The 19,232-nt window shown below is 37.2% G+C and overlaps 1 protein-coding gene across 2 annotated transcripts in view; it reads right to left on the bottom strand.

The window, feature by feature from the left end:
- TMEM144 (transmembrane protein 144) overlaps positions 7,726–19,232 on the bottom strand; it is a 47,303-nt gene continuing 35,796 nt past the window's right edge. The window contains exons 11-12 of one of the 2 annotated variants that reach the window (XM_005691302.2): positions 15,029–15,082; positions 7,726–9,470 (exon numbers count right to left, since the gene is read on the bottom strand). In XM_005691302.2, the coding sequence (XP_005691359.1) occupies positions 9,387–9,470; positions 15,029–15,082 (138 nt within the window). In that variant the 3' untranslated portion in view covers positions 7,726–9,386. The remainder of the gene's footprint in view (positions 9,471–15,028; positions 15,083–19,232) is intronic. The other variant, XM_018061483.1, reaches the window with a different exon arrangement.

The raw sequence follows: 19,232 nt of genomic DNA, 5'->3' as shown, positions 1-19,232 counted from the left end.
GCTTTTCATTAAAATATGCTCTTGCAATTTGCTTTCAGTCACATCTCAGATGCTAATTGCTTTGGGTGAGTGCTCAGGTATGGGACTTCAGACCTCAAACCTCAGAATTTCTCAACAGCTGTCCCTGGTTGCACTTCCCAGCATGTCTCAGGGGTCACTAGTGAGTGTCCACTCTTAATGGAGGATGTAAGACAGATGAAGAACTTCTCTGTACATGTGTATACACTGAAAACCAGTGGAGAACTAACTGCAAGGTCAGACCAGGGCAACTACCCCCTTGCTCTCTGCCCACCTTCCTTCCTCACACCACAGACTTTGTTAGGACGTGGATAAGAGACAAGTTGGTCTGGGTGGACTGTGCTGATGCCTCAGTGAAGAGGCATCTGACTTTTCTTAGCCATGTCCTGTCACCCTGCAAATTACATAATTTGCCTCAATAAGAGGAGTCCTCAAAGTCGCCCCAAAGCCTCTTTTTTTATTATATCATATTTTGAACCAAACAGAAACACTACTTTGAACATAGGTTTAATACAATTTCTCCCTCAAAATTTATGGAATTTTATCACATACTGAAACATTTTATGTATTTGAAACATTTATCGAATGAGTTCACCACCAACCTCCTCATGCTGTGACCACTCACATAAATGACAACTTACTCTGCCCCTTTATATTTCAACAGCTTTATGTCAGGTTTCAGCTGAAAGATAAATTACACACAGAGAAAATACTATTTCCTTTTTCATATTGCACAAATTTCTTAAAAGGCTGAACAACATTTTTTACATGGTTTCACGTTTAAATCGGCAAAGTTGAATTTGACTTTAATGTAAGTGAGTGAAATTTGAAATAATATCAGACCAGGTAAGATCCAGAGGAAAACTTCCTAAGAATTGCATACTCTTTTCTGTGTTTACAATAAGCATATCTCAGACATATCATAAGCAATCTCTACCTATCAGTATTACCAAACAATGTATTCAAGTATTTAAACTCAAGTTCATTTTATGATTGAGCGCTAAAATATGACTGAGTACAAGAAAATATTCTCCCATATGTGTGATGGTTAATACTATGTACCAACTTGGCAGGGCCACAGGGCACCCCGATATTTGGTTGAACATGACTCTGGGTGTGTCTTGTGAGGGTGTTTCTGGATAAGATTGGCATTTGAATGGCAGAACGAGTGAGGCAGATTGGGTGGGCCTTATTCCATCCACTGAAGGCCTAAATGGAATAACAGGCTGAGTAAGAGAGAAGCTGGGCTTCCCAGGTGGTGCTAGTGGTAAAGAACTTCCCTGCCAGTGCAGGAGATCTGACAGACGTGGGTTTGATCCCTGGGTCGGGAAGATCCCCTGGAGGAGGGCATGGCAACCCACTCCAGTATTCTTGCCTGGGGAATCCCACTGACAGAGGAGCCTGACAGGCTATCGTCCACAGTGTCACACACGGTCAGACACGACTGAAGCGACCTAACACACACAAGAGAGAAGCCACACTCTCTCTGCCTGTCTCTGGGTTGGGGCAGGGGTCTTCTGCCTTGGGCAGACCTGGACTCAGACCAGAACCTATTAGAACCTTGGTTTTCCTGGTTCTCTGGCCTTCAAACTCAGACTGGGCTTGACACCATGAACTCCTTTGTTTTCCAGGCTTTTGGACTCAGACTGGAATTACACAAGCCCTCAGGGTCTCCAGATCACCAACTGCAGACTAGGGACTTAGCCTCATAATCGTTGAACCAATTACTTATAACGAATCTCTTTTACACAGTTATGTACAGGTAACTCGAGCACCAGTATAAATGAGTGAGTCATAACTCACATAATTAAAATTCTGTGTTATATTTTTCACTAGAATCCTTAAAAAGATAGGAGTATAATTATCTTCCAGAGAGACAGTTTATCTTCAATAGGAAAAAGAAAATGACATAGTTCCCACGAGTACATCAGTAGCTAAAAAATGATTGAGTTCATGTCGATGTCCTGTTTGCTAGAAGGATCTTACTGTCAATATCAAGAAACGTTAGACAAAGTTCTATTATTTTCAATAGAACATAAAGTTCTAGTAAAATGAAGTTCTGTTATTTTTCTTATCTAATTCCTGTTTTCTATATGGAGATGTCTGCCTAAGATGCTTTACACAACATCCCAGATCATCAGGCTTATTTCCTTCTTAAAAATGAAAACCAAACAAACGAAAAACTGCTTGACACATTTCCTTTTTATAGAGGAAGAAAGGTATGCCCCCTCTCACACTAAGATGAAATGCATAACTCTTTCGAGGCAAAAACAGCCTCTTTTTCAGACCTTTACAAAATGTAATTTTCTACTTATTCTATGTTTGCCCTGCAGTTTAGCCAACATCTCTATCTTAGTAGTAGTATTGCCAGGGCTAAAGTTCATAGTTTGCATTTGTGCATCTTATTTGTGCAATATCTTGTATGCTCACTGGGTTAGAGATACCTGAGTTAGTTGCTTAGGGGTGTGTGCTCTCTTACACACATCCTTGGTGGCTATCAAGTCTGAAATTAAGACCTTGGCAGGGCTGTGTCCTGGAGGGTGTGTGGAAGAAGTTCTTTCTGTCTCTTGGTTTCCAGTGCCTGCCAGCAATCCAAGTCATCTCTTGGCCTGTAGTTATGTCTCTCTTATCTCTGCCTCCCTTTTAAAGTATCCTTCTTTCCTGTGTTCCTGAGAATGTCAAATAACCCTCTCCTCCTCTTATAAGAGTTAGAGTCCATATTAAATCCAGGATGACCTCACTGTGAGATCCATAATTTAATTAAATCTGCAAAGACCTTATTGCCAAATAAGGTCACATTCATGGGTACTGAAAATTAGGACTTGGACATACTTTTTGGGTAGTCACACTCAACCTGGTATAATGCCTAATTATTATCTGATGTTGCTGTTTGTGAAAGTGTGACAGAAGAGAAGTTTCAGTAATTTAACCTGCTACAATTTAGTAACAGAATGCTCACCAGAGGGCTTCTGCTTCTGGCAAAGATGAAATAACTGAAGTCACATTAATCTTCACACAATAAAGAAATTTAAACATGAGTAAAATATATAAAATATTGGGCCACAGGCAGGACAAGACTGTGATACCTGTTATAAAGGGAAACAAGTTGAATTCTACAGTTTCCCAAGTTTACTTCCTGGATAGAGTTTGCAGGCTTCAGTGCAGTAACAGGCAAAACAAACAGACCCCAGCAATCTTCCTGAGCTGAGTAGACAGAGATAAGAATTTGGGAATGTCAAGGTAGGTACAGTAAGTAGGATTAAGTACTAAAGTGGGGGAAGGGAGAGAGTGAGATCGAGAGACCCAGCAATATCCAGGGAGTTTCTCAAGTCTTCAGGTCACTAAAGTGTTGGAGACTGGGCAAAGAACCAAAGAAAAGGAAAGAAACAAGTGGGGAAAAAAATCCCCCAAATGACCTAGAGTTTGGGAGATTTCAGGTTCACCACTGCCAAACAAAACAAAAAACCAACCTCCCCCAATACAAAAAACAAAACCTAACAAAGAGCAAAATATCAAATAGCAAAACCACTAAAATTCTTATAATATAAAAGGATCTGAGTATCAGAGTGCACAGAAGGGTAATAAGTTCTGAACTATAACTTAAAGATATTCCTCAGGGTATATGGTAAAAAAAAGTTACTTTCCCCCCCCATGTGTCTATACTGTACTATGTTCTTGAGATATAAAGATGAATTAAACAACATTCACATTTCATAATAATATTAACTATCAATTGCCTATAAAGCTCATATAATTCTCAAATAAAGGGAGACAACACAGCTTTCTGTGTCAGAAAAACTTAGAGGTGAGTTTCATAATTCAGAACTTTATGGTATATGTAAAAGACAAACTTATAAACCTTTTAATTATGGAAGGTATGAATGAGTTAAGAGTACTTACAAGTATCTTGTTGGTAAGAGAAAAAGGAAAAATAGATCTCTTTCTTAGCCGTGTCACCTCATACTGGTCAGAATGGCCACCATCAAAATATCTACAAATAATAAATACTGGAGAGAGTGTGGAGAGAAAGGAGCCCTCTGACACTTTCGGGAGAAATGCAAACTGGTGTACCCACTATGGAGAACAGTACAGAGATCCCTTAAAAAACTGAAAACAGAGCTACCATATGATCCAGCAATTCCACTGCCGAGCATATTTCCAGAAAAGATAAAAACTCTAATTTAAAAATATATACACAACTCAGTGTTTATAGCAGCACTGTTCACAACAGCCAAGGCATGGAAGCAACCTAAATGTCTATCAACAGAGGAATGGATAAAGAAGCTGTGGCCTGTGTATCCAGTGGATTATTACTCAGCCATTAAAAAGAATGGGATAATGCCATTTGCAGCAACATGGATGGACACAGTCCTGAATATTCATTGGAAGGACTGATGCTGAAGTTGAAACTCTAATACTTGGACCACCTGATGTGAAGAACTGACTCATTGGAAAAGACCTTGATGCTGGGAAAGACTGAAGGCAGGAGAAGGCAACAACAGAGGATGTGATGGTTGGATAGCATCACTGACTTGATGGACATGAGTTTGAGCAAGCTCGGGAGTTGGTGATGGCCAGGGAAGCCTAGCATGCTGCAGTCCACAGGGCTGCAAAGAGTCACATGACCAGGCAACTGAACTGAACTGCATGGACATAGAGATGATCAAATTAAGTGAAGTAAGTCAGACACAGAAAAACAAACATTTATAATATCACTTATATGTGTATCTAAAAAATGATACAAATGAACTTATTTACGAAACAAAAACAGACTCACAGACACAGAAAACAAACTATGGTTATCAAAGGTGGGGAAGGGATAAACTCGACATATACATAGTACTATACATAAACTACATAATTAATAAGAACCTATTGTATAGCACAGGCGACTCTAGTCAATACTCTGTAATGACCTGTACGGGAAAAGAAGCAAAAAAGAATGAATATATGACTGATTCACTTTGCTGTACACCTGAAGCTAACACAATGTTGTAAATCAACTATACTCCAATAAAATTTTTTTAAAGAAGAAAGAAAGGCACATAAAAAAGAAAAAATAGCCAGTGTCTTGAAAGACTCTATGAGGTTCTCCAGAAAACCATGCGGAATGCTGTATTTGTGACTTATACCTGTAATACATAGTAAGCTGGGGTCAGGCTTGCAGCCTGCTGTCTCCACACATGAAACAATTTTCACCTTCCTTTCCAGTTCATTTCCAGTGATTTGTTTCACTGGATCTTGCTGCAAAATACCCATTTGGAAGTTGGGATTTTTGTTTGTTTTCATGAGATCTTGTCAATATGAATTGTGTTAGAGGTTTTATTATTAAAGGAAGAAAGAGTCAGTTTGCAGAATCTGAAGTAAAAATAGATGTGGCCACTATCTGGAGATGATTCAACATATGGAAATTAAATGTTTGAACCAAAAATAATAATACAATGTTCAGTTATTATTGTTGGTATTTTTTGCTAAAAATACCACTTAAATGGAATGGTTTTAAGCATTTTGTGTTTTTCTCCCCCAAACCTTCATAAAATTAAATGAATACCTGTTTTTTAAAAATAACTTTTCTCTCTTCCTCTAGAGGTAGAAGACAATACTCTTTATTTTGTAAGAACTTAGTACTTTGAAATTCTTTAAATATCAAGGTATAAGTCATCACAGGTTCAAAAGAATTGAGAGTTCAGGTGTGATAAGAATCACCAAGAGCACTTGTAAAAAGCGCAAATTCATACTGTCCAGCCCCAGAGATAGTAATCCATTGTAGGAAAACCAAGAGTATGCATTTTTTTTCAACATGCAGAAAATGGAGGTAATCTGGTTTAAGCAGCTTAATATTTTGCAGCTCCTCAAAAGAGAACATTAAAGAATGGGGATGGACTCAAAGAGTAGCTAAGAAGTCTTTTTAATTACACTGTTAATTTAAAACAGTGAATTTCTGGAGCAGGATAACAGCACACACTTAAATATAATAATTCCAAATGTTAGTCATTTTTGCTTTTGTTATTTTGAATACACACATATGCTTTCTTCCACTAGGGAAAATAATTGAGAATGAATTATAATTGTTTGAGATCAAGAAAAATTGTTCAAGAATGGCTAGACCATGAAAGAAATCAGATTTGAAGGGTACATTATATATGATCTCATTTATATGAAATTTTAGAATAGGCAAAAAGTAATTCAGAATGACAGAGAACAGATCATTCGTGGCCTGGAGCATAAAGTTAGCTCCAAAGAGGCAGAAGGGAACTTTTGGGGTTGATGGAAATGTTCTGCGTGTAGTGAGTAGTGGTGCTTATATGAGTGTGTATTTGCAAAAGCTCATATAGCACTGGTCACTTAAATTGGGAGAATTTTATGGATGCAAATTATACCTCATTAAAGTTAATAAATAGACTGTACGATATTTGTGTGTGTGTGTGTTTTTTTTTTAATGAGGCCAAATTTCTGAAACAAGCATGTTCGGTAGCTCACAGGATCTCAAGCAGGACCATGGAACTAGGCTTAGATCCTACTGCACGGAGGCTATGAAAGTCAGTTTTTGGCATCCACCTTCAGGAGGTGGGATTCCCAAGCTGGAAATTTTCCCAACTGTCTCGATTTTTGCTGCTTTTATTTGTGTGTACCTGTGTGTATGCATTCTTGTTTTGAAATTTTAACCAGTACCAAAAAGGATAAAGAGGAAAATAACATTCCTCCACACTCTCTTTGCCTAGTTTTAATTACTTCAACATTTAGACATATGCTTCTAAACTATTTTGCTATTGATTCTTTAATACATATTAACAAACATGTAGATAATTCATTGCCATAAAAAGTAGAGTATTACAGGTAATGCTCAAGGTTACCTTGACCCAGTGTTGCCATTTTTATCTCATGTATCCTCATTAGAAGCAAACCTTATGAGTTTGGTGTACATGTTTTTCTAACATGTTGCATACATATGAATTTATAGAAAATGTACATATTACTTTGATTTTTACAATTTTTTAAAAAAGGTATCACAACACCGTGTACATGGTTCTACAACTCATCTTTTTACTAAGTGTGTTTTTCAGAAGCTCTCCCAATATTGATACACAGAAGGGTAAGAGGTAGCAACTCTATCAGTACAAATAAATCAGTATAACAGGGCTAAAAGAAGATTTCGTATCTCAGAGGAAATGCTGTATTATTCATGCTTTAACACTTGTTAGGGAATTTTAGTAATCAGTAATTTTGGTTGTGGTAGTAGAAAATTCTTACTCTGGATGCCAGTCTCACTGGGAATAAGTGCTGCCTCTCTGCACAAAGAGACAGAAAGCAAGGACAAAGTTAACGCAAACAGAAGAAGCTGACCATACTAAGCCCCAAACTCCAAAAGACATGGGCGTTAACTTCCTAAGGCAAGCAAAAAAAGTGGAGATCTACAATTGCCCATTTAGACTAGCCTCTACCTAAAAAGGTGCTGGTTTGGTAAGCATTTCGAAAAAGCTTCTTTTCTCTAACTTTTACTAACAGTACTCTCACTAACGCTGTAGGCACTTGCCTGGTAGCAGAAACTATACAGTGGTAATGAGATTTTTTGTTTTCTTTCATTTTTCCTCTGCAACTGCTCTACTTCACATTTAAAATTTTGCATACAAATTTGCAACCTCAACTAAGAAGTAATTCAATGCCATTAATATAAAAAAATTAAATATATTTAAATGAGAAAAATAGTTTTGCTTCATATCAATTTATTCAAAGCTATCAGGATAATTAGTGACCTTTCAGGTTAAAATTAAATGAGATTTTGGAAGCTGTTAATCAAATATTTACTTATACTTGCAATTCAACAATTAAGCAGTGTCATTTTTAAATTGTACTCATAGACAGGTATAGGTAGTTGTTTGGGTTGTGGGGGAGTGGTGGAGGAAGCAGTTCTTACAATGTATTCTCTGATCTACAGACACAGGCTTTTCCCCTGAAACAAGATGTAGTAATAATAGCTGAGAATTATACCATGTTTGCCAAGTGCCAGACAATCATGAAAATATAGATTTTCACTAATTTGAACTTCCTGGTAACCATGTGAGACAGATACTAGCAATAGCCCCAGTTTACAGATGAGGACTCTGACTCAGAACACTGATCCCAAGTCACACAATTAAGATGAAGCAGAGGTGAGATTTAAACCCACACAGATCAGCTAGAGAGTCACACACATCTTGCCCCTCCAAGTAGCAAAGTAATGTGATATCATCAAGTGGGATCGGGTGAAACTTACACCGCACTATTCCAGTTTTTTTTTTATACTATTATTTTAAGAGTTTGGGAACCACTGTAATAAACATTGTAATAGCAGTTCCATTTCAGTTTTCTTAAAGACAACTATCATGTTCGGTGATTTTCTTTGACCTAGTGTAAACCACCATTTAAAAATTGAAGAAAACCACTGGTTACAAGAGGGGTTTTAGAAAAAATATATTTCAGAAAAAAATTAAATTGTACGTCTAATGGAGTGTATCAGTTCCTTAAAATTCTCACTGAAAAGCTAGAACCCTGCTTCAGCAATTCTAGAATTTCTCCACAAGTTAGAGTACATACATATATGTGTGTGTATTCATGGGTGTGTAATAAGCTAGAATCTTGCTTCAGCAATTCTAGATTTTACCCCCAATTTATAGTAGAACATTCATATATGCATGTGTATTTACAGATGTATACTTGTAAACATACGTATATGTGTTACACACATATTCTCAACAGTGGGAAGTTTTTGTTCTCGAAGGATAGATTTTATCTGGCAATATCAAAGGCATTTTGAGCTAACTGGGTGGGTGATTGAGAATCGGGCAACATTAATTTGAAGTAAAAGTAAGTCTGGGCTGAAAATAATGAAATGGCTTTTTTAACACTCACTTGTCAACTCTGACATTTACTTTTTCTCACAAAGGCTCCAGATATCTTTGGATCCTAATTCCATCATAATATGTCTTCTTCCTGCTCCATCCCCCACGTTTTCATGCCTGTCTTCATCAGTGAGGCTCATATTTTGGAAACGTGGACACATACAAATTCTTGACATATGAATGCCGCACTGTTTGCTAGATTATGCACCAGTAAACACATATTGTGGTCAAAGCAGCATCTTCAGATACAATGAGGTCAAGTCCTACCTTCATAAACAGTTCATTAGAAGAACTTCTCATGTTTACGCTTGACTGAAAGCTCGTTTTCCTTCAATGTCACATTTGTGGGAAAGAAAATCATTTACCCTAATCCAGGAAGGATGAAGATCCGCTTGCTGTGTGAAGACGAACTCTGTTCTCAGCACAACCTCTTGTGTCCAGGAGAGAAGTGTTCTCAAGTGCTGCTGCCATCTGCTGGCCTCGTGGTTGTCAAATTTTAGAAAAAGCTGTGCATAAGGCTCCAGTCAAGATGATGCAAAATGCAAGCATCATCAGCAGGTAGTTTTTTCGACCCTGAGTAATAAAAAGAACAACTGTCATTAAGAAGACTTGAATCAAATATGTGAAAAGCACAAACTCTCAAGATTTCTGTGGACCTTACTAACCATCTGGTCTACCTCCCATATGCTTTTCCATTATCCCTCTGTATGAATCTTCCAGATTCTCAGGCCCTCTGCCATTACCTATTCAATAAATACATGTGCACTCCCACTATCCATCCCCATGTTCTGGGATTAAAATGGAAAGCAAAACGTGCCCCTATTCAGCGACTTCTGTAATGTGGGAGATGGGAATGAGTACCATGTAAACAGCGGTGGCTATTGCGAGTGCATCACATAGAAATCTTAAGAGGCAGATCCAGAGTTGAGTTGAGCTCCTAAGTATCAGTGAATTGGGGGAAGAGGAGGGCAGCAGATACAGATTTTGAGTAGAAGGAATGTGTGTGCAAAGCTCTGTTGTAAGAGAAACATGGTACTTTCCAGGGACTGAAAGGTCTGAGAGGGTGCAGCAGTGAATTAAGTGCGGCTCAGTGAGGCTGGAGGCTATGCATGTGCCTGAGCAGGCGGTATCTTAGAGGCCATGTTATACCTTGGATTTACTTTTCAAGCAATGGGAAGACATGAGAGGAACAGGCAGAGCCAAGTATGTTGAAAAGACAGGCTTGCATTTTGTAAAGCCCACACTTTTGCAGATTAAGAACAGATTGGAGGGGGCCAGAATGGATGTGAGGGGGCCAATGAGGAGGTGGCCGCAGTCCTCCTGGGAAGAGAGGATGAAGTGCAGATGCAGAGACAGAGACCAAGCTAAAGGGCAAGGGAGAAATAGAAACAAAGATGACTCCCCCAGCTACATGTGGGTGCACTGGTCTTAAAGGTGGAACCATGGAGGATGCCAGCCAATCTTCAGATGAACAAACATACACCACTCTGTATTCAGTAGAAATACTGTATTTCTCACAAGTTCCATCTCTAAGAGTACAGATAGATCAATTCTAATCTCTCTCCCACAAGGTAAACCTTCAGACACTGGAAAGTAAGTGTGCTGTATCCCTGAAGCATCTTTTCCCTTGGTCAATATTTTAGCTCCCCTGACCATCTTTCATAGGGAACAATTTCAAGCTCCCACATAGTCCTAGCTGTTCTCCTCTGAATGATTGCCAGGCTAAACAGTCTATATGACTGTTTAAATGTAGACCCAATACTCTGAGGCAAGTGGAACAGGATCTTAATTACACTGAGATCTCCTGGTAGTCAAATCATATGATACTATTATCAGCTTTCAGTAAAACTAATGACAATTAATATATAACCAAAATGTCAAAAATGTATATCCCCATTTTTCATCCGAATAAAGAACTGGGTTAGAGTAGGTGATTCTGCATCTATCTGATGACCAGAGGGGTCTTTTTAAGTTGGATTTGGCTGGCTGAATTGTCTGATTCACTGCCAGCACAAACTCTACAAAAGTCACTCTGGTATAAGTTCTACAAGTGAAAGACAGCATAAAACCTTGCCAAGCACAGGGCAGCTAATTTACTCACACCCACATACAACACACACAGACACATAAACACACACACACACTCCTGAAGGCTTTAAGGTTTCCTGACAACTTTTTCTTAATGGCTGCAGCCTTTGCCTAGATACCAGAACTGGTGCAGAGTAGGCACTCAATAAATATTTGTTCAAGGGTCAATACACTCAATTTCCAAATGTGCTGTGTGAATTAAACAACTGATGAGATCATTGACATAAGGAAAAACAATATATGGGGTCTCAATTATCAGCACTTTGCAACCAAATTATGTGAATATGTTGTAAGCTCTCTGTTTTATTGTCTTTGGAGACAGAAGAACAATGTTCTCAGGGACTAAAATTTTTTCCCTTTTAAGGTTAAGAATCTGAGCAAACTTCCTAGTCTCCTAGAGAAAAAGACCAATTATATTTGGGCAAAAGCAGTAGTTTTACTTTGTCAAAGGTGAATGCTAACTCTTAGAAAGAGCATGCTAACATTCTCCCCAAAGCAAAAAGTGTTTAACGCGGATTTCTGAGACAGGTACTAAGATAACAAATCATCTCATTCTTTATCTGGGAGTCGCTATTGACTTGTAAATTGTGGTAACAATTCCCTGCTTTGGGATTACTGTGGACATTCTGACTGAAGTGTGTTGCTAAAAATATACTACTGGCGGTCTAGCTTAAAATAGCTAAATATGAGATTCTAAAACAAACTTTCCAAAGAGGAACAGATATTAGATATAAAAGAATGTCACAAGGGAAAAGCATCCAACCAGAACACTAATGGCATTGAAATGAAATAAAATCTTTAAACTCTTCCACACAGTGCTCGGATCTCCGATTAAGTCCTCACTGTTGTAGGTTGTGGACTTTTAAATATGTGACTTCAAGGACTGCTTCAAGACATAGCTGACAGGACCTACAAGTCACAAACATAAAATGTTTTGCTAATAAGGGCCTACTGTATAGCATGGGGAACTCCGCTCAGTACGCAATGACCTACATGGGAAAAGAATCTAAAACAGGGTCGATATATGTAGATGTATAGCTGATTTAATTTGTTGCACAGCAAAAACTAATAGAACATTGTAAATTAACTATACCTTAATAAAAACTTTTTAAAAAATTGCTTTTTTTCCCCTCTAGGGTTTTGTTTTTAAGAAAAATAATTTTAAAAATTCAAATAGGATTTTGGTTTCAGTGTCTAGTTAAACTCTTAAACTCAATGGTATATAAAGCATTTAAAACTGTCCCTTAGGTCATCTGTCAAGAGGCAGTTAGGCATCTGCTTTGAATGGTAAGTACTGTGGACACTCCTTAAGTTCTGCTTGTAGACAGATTTGTAAGGTGTTTTAACTAGAGATAAAAGGTCAACAAAACTCATTGAGCTTTCAGCTGTGGCCCTCCAGGCTTCTCTGTCCATGGGATTTCCCAGGCGAGAATACTGGAGTGGGTTGCCACTTCCCTCTCCAGGGGATCTTCCCAACCCAGGGGTTGAACCCATGTCTCCTGCTTGGCAGGCAGATTCTTTATGACTGAGCGATCAGGGAAGCGCAAAAGGTCAACAAAATTTGCTGTGCTTTCAGCTTGCCTTCCCTCTCTCTATTTGGATACATACTTGGCCAAACTCAAGCACTCACCTGCACATCTATAGATGGAACACCCTGGGATTTTATTGGAATTATACTGATGGTGAATGCAGATGCTGCCCAGTAACAACAGGGAGCTGTTCTATCAGGGATATGGTGATTGCTCATTTGTTATGACAATCTTTGACGTTCTGTAGTAAGCTTCTGCAGTATAGGAAATTATTTCATAAATCCAGCACATTTCTTGCTATTTTCTTACATTTTTATCATTTTTGTTGGCATTAATAGCATTTATTTTTTTCTTTTTAATTGGTTCTTGACGGCATATTGGAAAGTTACTAATTTAATATTTATATGTCAGTGCCTTACAAAGTGATCTTATTGGTTCTCCAGATTTTAAGCCAATTCTTTTAAAGAAGAGAATATTATATGCAAACAATATTTTTTCTTAGTTTTCTCTTATGTCTTAATTTTATTTTAGCCCACTGGCTATGATCTCCAGAAAATACTGAGTAACAGCAATGATGGAAAGATCTTTGACTTATAGAGAACTCATATTCTTTCAGTTCTATTGAGATATAATTGACAGAGAACGCTTATGTTTCACTTTAGTTATGTATTTACATAGTTTTTGATAGACATCTTATATCAACTAAGCTTCTTCTTATTTCCTAGTCCTCCTATTGTTAAAGGTTGTTCTCTCAATTAAAAACTGGTTTTTAATTTTAGTAAATACTTTTTGAATGTATACTATTATACAGTTTCTTTTCTATCTAAAAACAGTACAATAAATTACATTATACATAATATGATCCATCATTGCATTCCTGAATTAAACCCTACTTGAAGTGAAGTGAAGTCACTCAGTCGTGTCCGACTCTTTGCGACCCCATGGACTGTAGCCTACCAGGCTCCTCTGTCCATGGGATTTTCCAGGCAATAGTACTGGACTGGATTGCCATTTCCTTCTCCAGGGGATTTTCCCAACCCAGGGATCGAACCCGGGTCTCCTGCATTGTAGACAGACACTTTACCGTCTGAAAAGCCCCTCCTCTAATTGGTCTCAGCTTTTTTTCCAGGTATCCTAAAAAGTCATTTTGTCTTTTACGTGTCTCTTTAAAAGACTCTCAAGAATTAACAGTAGGCCCAATGGTTAGGTATTCTCTTGCTCAAGTAAGTTCCTCTATCTAGGGAAGAAGATTTTTAATTCAGTATTGTTATACTGTAAAATAATTTTTACATGCTTCATAATAAATCTATCCTTAGTTTATGTTTATTTATACCTACAGTTGTAAATAGGCTTGTGATTTTCTAAGGTTTCAGCATGTTATGCTGAATAATACCCAGTTCTTAAATAGGAATCATTATCCTTCATGAAGCAGATGAAATATTTGTGAAGAGATTTAGAGTGTGCTTTGGCATAAAATTATTTTTTTGTGTGGAAAGCAATCCTAACTAAAATAAGTAAAAAACATATTCAAAAGAATAACATCTATAAATGTTTTAAGTTGTCTTGTAAATTTAAAAACACAGCAATCAAGATTGTGATCCAAATATCTTCTAAACAAATTTATTACTTCTTTAACCTGAAAATCTTACTTGTATTAACATCTTATGACTTTCTAAGTCAACACATTTCATTTGAAATGAATGAAATGACTTTTTAAATCTAAAACTGAATAATCATTTTAAGAATTTTCCAGGGACATGTTCACTTTATGGCTCCCAGAGATTAGCAACATCAGATCTTAGAGATAGGAATTATTTGCTTCTTGTTAAGGCAAAAAATATTATATCCATAATGCCTTGACAGTGTCTCTAATTTATATTGTTTTCAGTAAAAACTACTATGAAATATCATTCACATAGCCTCAACTGAAGGCTTTTGCCACAAAAAAAGGTAAAGGGGAAAAATCTTAAAAACAATTTTTAATGAAAAAATTAAACACACACACATCCTAGAACTACTTGGTAAAAGCATTTTAAGTCACCATCATTTACACTTGAGAGGGTGTTCTCCTATAAAGATGCTGGTTGGATGTGGAGGACTTTGAAAGGTATGAGATTCAACAACAACAAAAAATCTATTCTCAAATTCCATTTGCTTCAAGGATGTTTTAATCTGGGGGGTAAAAATCTTCATCTTGTTTATCTAACATTTTTCACTAGATAAAATTTATATCTATCTTATTTTATTGGATGATTTAACCAAAATTTCTTAAGGGAAAATAAAGTCAACTAAAGCATTTTTCCTCTAAGGTTGGGGTGGAGAAAAACACATTCATAATAATTATCATATGGTTAGTATTTTCTTTTCTAATTAGAGACGGTAACACTTTGAATATCTGACCTGTCAAATTCATTCACATGTTTTCTGCTCTGGGCTTTGGTGTTGCAGTTTTCAGAAATAACACACAGTATTAAATATGTTTCTTGACTGGATCTACACCTTTTGTGTACATACCTGTATTTCCTTAAACATGAAGACACCCCACATTGTAGCTATAAATCCTGGACCCTTAAATTAAAAAAAAAATAATTAAATTGGCTATTTTTCTGTGACTGTACTCTACACAAATACAGTAAGTTGGACACTTTTATCAAATAAACTTTGATTGTAAATCAATATAATAACATTGTTAGGAAAAACTATTCATAATTTCAATTCAAACTTAACATTAAGTTAAACTAAGCAGCATTAGGAGAAAAACGAAAACTTTTTTCCTTTTTTTCTTTATGGTTTTCATTTTTATTTTTTTGATGATGACAGAATATTGTGTGCCATAGAATGTTTTTCTTCAATGTGATTTATAACAAAATATTTTCATAAGCAAATTGATAATCTTTTTCACTAGTTCCTCAAGATACTAGAAATGGGCTTAATAGGAAAAAAGTGTATGAATAAACATAACTTCCTTCAGCATGGGATAATTTCAAAGCTGAAGAAATTCTAATATGTTATTTTGGACCTGAAATATAGCACGTACTTTAAAGTTTTCCTTAACTGGAGAAGGAAATAGCAATCCACTCCAGTATTACTGCCTGGAGAATTCCATGGACACAGGAACCTGGGCGGGTACAGTCCATGGGTTTGCAAAAGAGTAGGACACGACTCAGCAATTAACACTTCAACTGATATTACTGGACAGTAATCAGCTGTATCTCACATCTCACTCTAATGAATGCTAAAGATAGAATTATGGCAAGATGGAAAAATCATGATGGAAAAATAAACAGTGGGTTAGTGAGCAGGAGACAAAGATAGGAATGAAATAATATAGGACAAAAGACAAGAAAAGAGATGGAAAAAAGGTTTGCAATTTGAAAATTTTAAGCTCTTAAAGCATATTATTATTATTTTGCTGAGAAAGGAAAACATTGGAACTTAGGTCAATTGCCGTCTTTGTGGAAAAGAAGTATTGCATCAGCATTCTGATGATTCCTTTTCAAGTCCTGCACAAACTCTGGAAGAGTTCCAAATGAACAATCCCAGCCTGTTTCCCCTGTTTCCCAGTTGTACATGACTGGATCAGCAGAGCTGTACTGCACTCCTGACGGGTAAGCCAAGCAATGGGAACACATTATATTCTGTTTATCAGGTTCCAAAGAAGTCAAGATCCAAACAGCCAGAGAAATAGGTCAAAGGAACTGTCTTCCACCCTGATGTATGGTCTTAAGCCTTGAAAATCCAAACCAAACAAGAAACACCTGGGCCCTTTAGCAATTCCACACTGACGTTGGGCAGGATGGGAGGGAACAATAGCACAGGGAAGAAAATATTAATGTTATCATGCCAATCACACTTTATCCTCTTCAATCTGGAAACTCATTTCCCTTTCAGAGTACGTGGGCGAAGGAAGACTATACCAAGAGGCACCGTTGACCTCTGCAGGTTTTTGGCTGATGATTTTTTAAAATATGAGTTTGGACGTGGCCTAAGGGTTATTGCAAGGAGCAATGTAGTGCTTTGCTAGAAGTAATCCAGGCAGAAGTCAATGTGCCTGGCTCAGCTCAGGCAAAGGAGATCCGAGTAAGGCTGTTGTCGGTCCCTAAGTCATACCTGAATCTTTGCGAGGAGGGAGGGCATCTTAAACAAAAGAGACAACTGTTTTGGCATTGGGATCATGCATTTTTCTGCTGTAAATTAACACAAATTACGCATTTATAAATTGACCTTTGAAAAGAAGGTGAGCTGGAGCCATCTGGAGAGGCTGACCCTTCTGGAGAAGCTGATTTGGCTGTTAAGCTCCTTGAGGAAGACTGGAAACAGAGCCCTTTGTCCTGTTACATGGGCTTGTCTTCTTTCTTCTCCTTTTCGCTTTTTAATTGAATATTTGCCAAGGAACTGTATAGATAATGCTTTCAAGGAACGCCCGGTTTAGTCACCAATGGATTCTAACAATGGAAATACAGGTCCTTCGGAGGAAAAGTATGCTGCTGGGATGTGAAAAATGTACTCTTGATGAAACAAGATTACCCAGATCCATACTTCCTAAAGCTGGGTGGTGGGCATTGTCAAAATTTTCCCTCAAAAAGTTAAGCTTAAAGCAAATCTAGCTCTATGTGGAAAATAAAGAGGAAAGTAAGATCCTGGAGGTTATGGCTGAACTTTTTCTGCATGTGGATAGGGCCATCTTTGAACTGAATAATGACAATGAAACTGAGCAAGAGCCCAGTAGCAGTAAAGACCTAGGCCCTCACTTCCCAGAGGTACCTGTCCCTCCCAGGAGACAGTCCTCAGGCACCAGAGGAAGCCACACCAGGGGGCTGAGATGCCTGCTTCCATCACAGTGGTCAAGAGTCATCCTTCTGACAGTCCGTCTCCAGATGCCACAGAGACCACTCCCACCGGCCCTCCAACCACACCCACCTGCCTCAGCAATATATTTCCACTCCATCTGGCTGTCATGTCATGCCCTAAGTCTACACTGTAATTTAATACAAGAAAGAATAGTAAGAAAATCATATCGGTCTACTATAAAATTTTTTGTGAAGAATATTATTTATTATTCTTCCACATCTCCTGTATAAGGACCCACAGGATAAACTCCATTAAGAATTCAGTATTTTTTAAAGAACCAAAAAAAAAAAAAATAGTGTTAGAAAATAATTTGTCTTTTCTGAGGAAATAATGTTACCAGTCAAAAAGAATTAACTATCCCACTGTCTCACCCGCTTCTATAAGCACAAAGCAAAACACTGTTTAAAAAAAAAACAAAAGCTTAATCACATGACTGTTTAGCCTCTGTGCTATTTGCTTACGCTCTCATTTTCCTCAAACTTTGATTTTCTATTTGTGTTTGTATTTCTCTTTGCCTTGTGTGACTTAATTGTATCTGTGTGTTTTACAGAAAGTTGCCTCAAACTCATTTTGTTTTTTTTTTCATTTTTTTTTTCAAACTCATTTTGAAGAATCCACATTTGTTCAAGAATGTAGCTTGATTGAATGACAAGATCACCGTCACATGACCAAGTTTAAGTCTGATGTGATTAATGACTTACCTATTTCAATATGTGCCATTCTTCCTTACATAGTGGGATATGACCTTCACGCGGCATTTGCATCCCTAGTCGAGGTGCGTATCATATTGTATACTTTGCTTAAATTTGTTTAATTTCATTTAAGTATTTCATTGATAAGTTTTATATCCCATTGCCCATTACTATTTTTCCTGTTCTATTGGTCAATTATAGCACTACATATCTTTGAGAAAATGAAAAACAAACACTTTTTGGGGAAAAATTCGGGTTTTTACCACTCCAATGATGAGGACTTAAACTATTCCTTATAATTTGCTCAATTTTGATAACATTTTCCCTCAGTACAGGTTAAGAATGTCAAAATGTGAGACCTTTAAGCTAAAAAAACCCCAAACCTTTATTATGTGAATTTAATTGTACACTAAAGCTAACTATTTTATGAACACAGTAAGAACTGTCAAAAATATGCTATTTGAAACCCAGATTCCTATCAAAATTGAAGGATGTTTCAAACTTTTATGTAGTTGTATTTTAGACTAGACAATGTATTTTAAAAATTCAGTTTTGTATGCTTGCACAGGTGTGCGGCTAAAATGTTTCAGGCAAATTTTATTTATGATTATGATTTAGGAAGCAGGGGAGGCAGGTAAACAACTGAACAATCTAAGATACCAAGAGTAGAAATAAGAGCCATCAATTCGTGTGTAGGCATGTCAGTCCTGGCACCACAAGGAACCTGAAACATTCTAAACTGGATTTTATACTGAAGGCAGAAAGCAGTTCTGCATACAGTAAACTCTACACTAAGAAGCCTTGAGGTGTCCCGTGACTGTATCCCTTCACATGGTGCTCTTAGCTACTGTCTCAATTTTCTCATCTTCAAATCGGGGACAGTCCTATTAATACTAGTCCCATCTATATCAAAAGAAACATTTTCGTTTTTCTGTAACCTGACTATGTGCTCCATGTCTGGCACTCAAAAATATCAGATGAAGCAAATTACATTATGAATTCATGATAAATGGCCCCATCAAGAAACAATACTTTGCTTCAGCACTTTCTGAAAACCTTCTTTAAAACACTGACATACACTATGAAGAGGGGCTAAAGTACTCTCTGTCTCACAAGGATGCCATGAGATTCAAGTGTGACAATATACACAAAAGCATTTTTATATCTATAAACTA

Source organism: Capra hircus, chromosome 17, assembly GCF_001704415.2.
Source record: "Capra hircus breed San Clemente chromosome 17, ASM170441v1, whole genome shotgun sequence".
NCBI lineage: Eukaryota > Metazoa > Chordata > Mammalia > Artiodactyla > Bovidae > Capra > Capra hircus.
The sequence above is the reverse complement of the archived record's forward strand: the minus strand, read 5'-3'. Positions and strand labels throughout refer to the sequence as shown.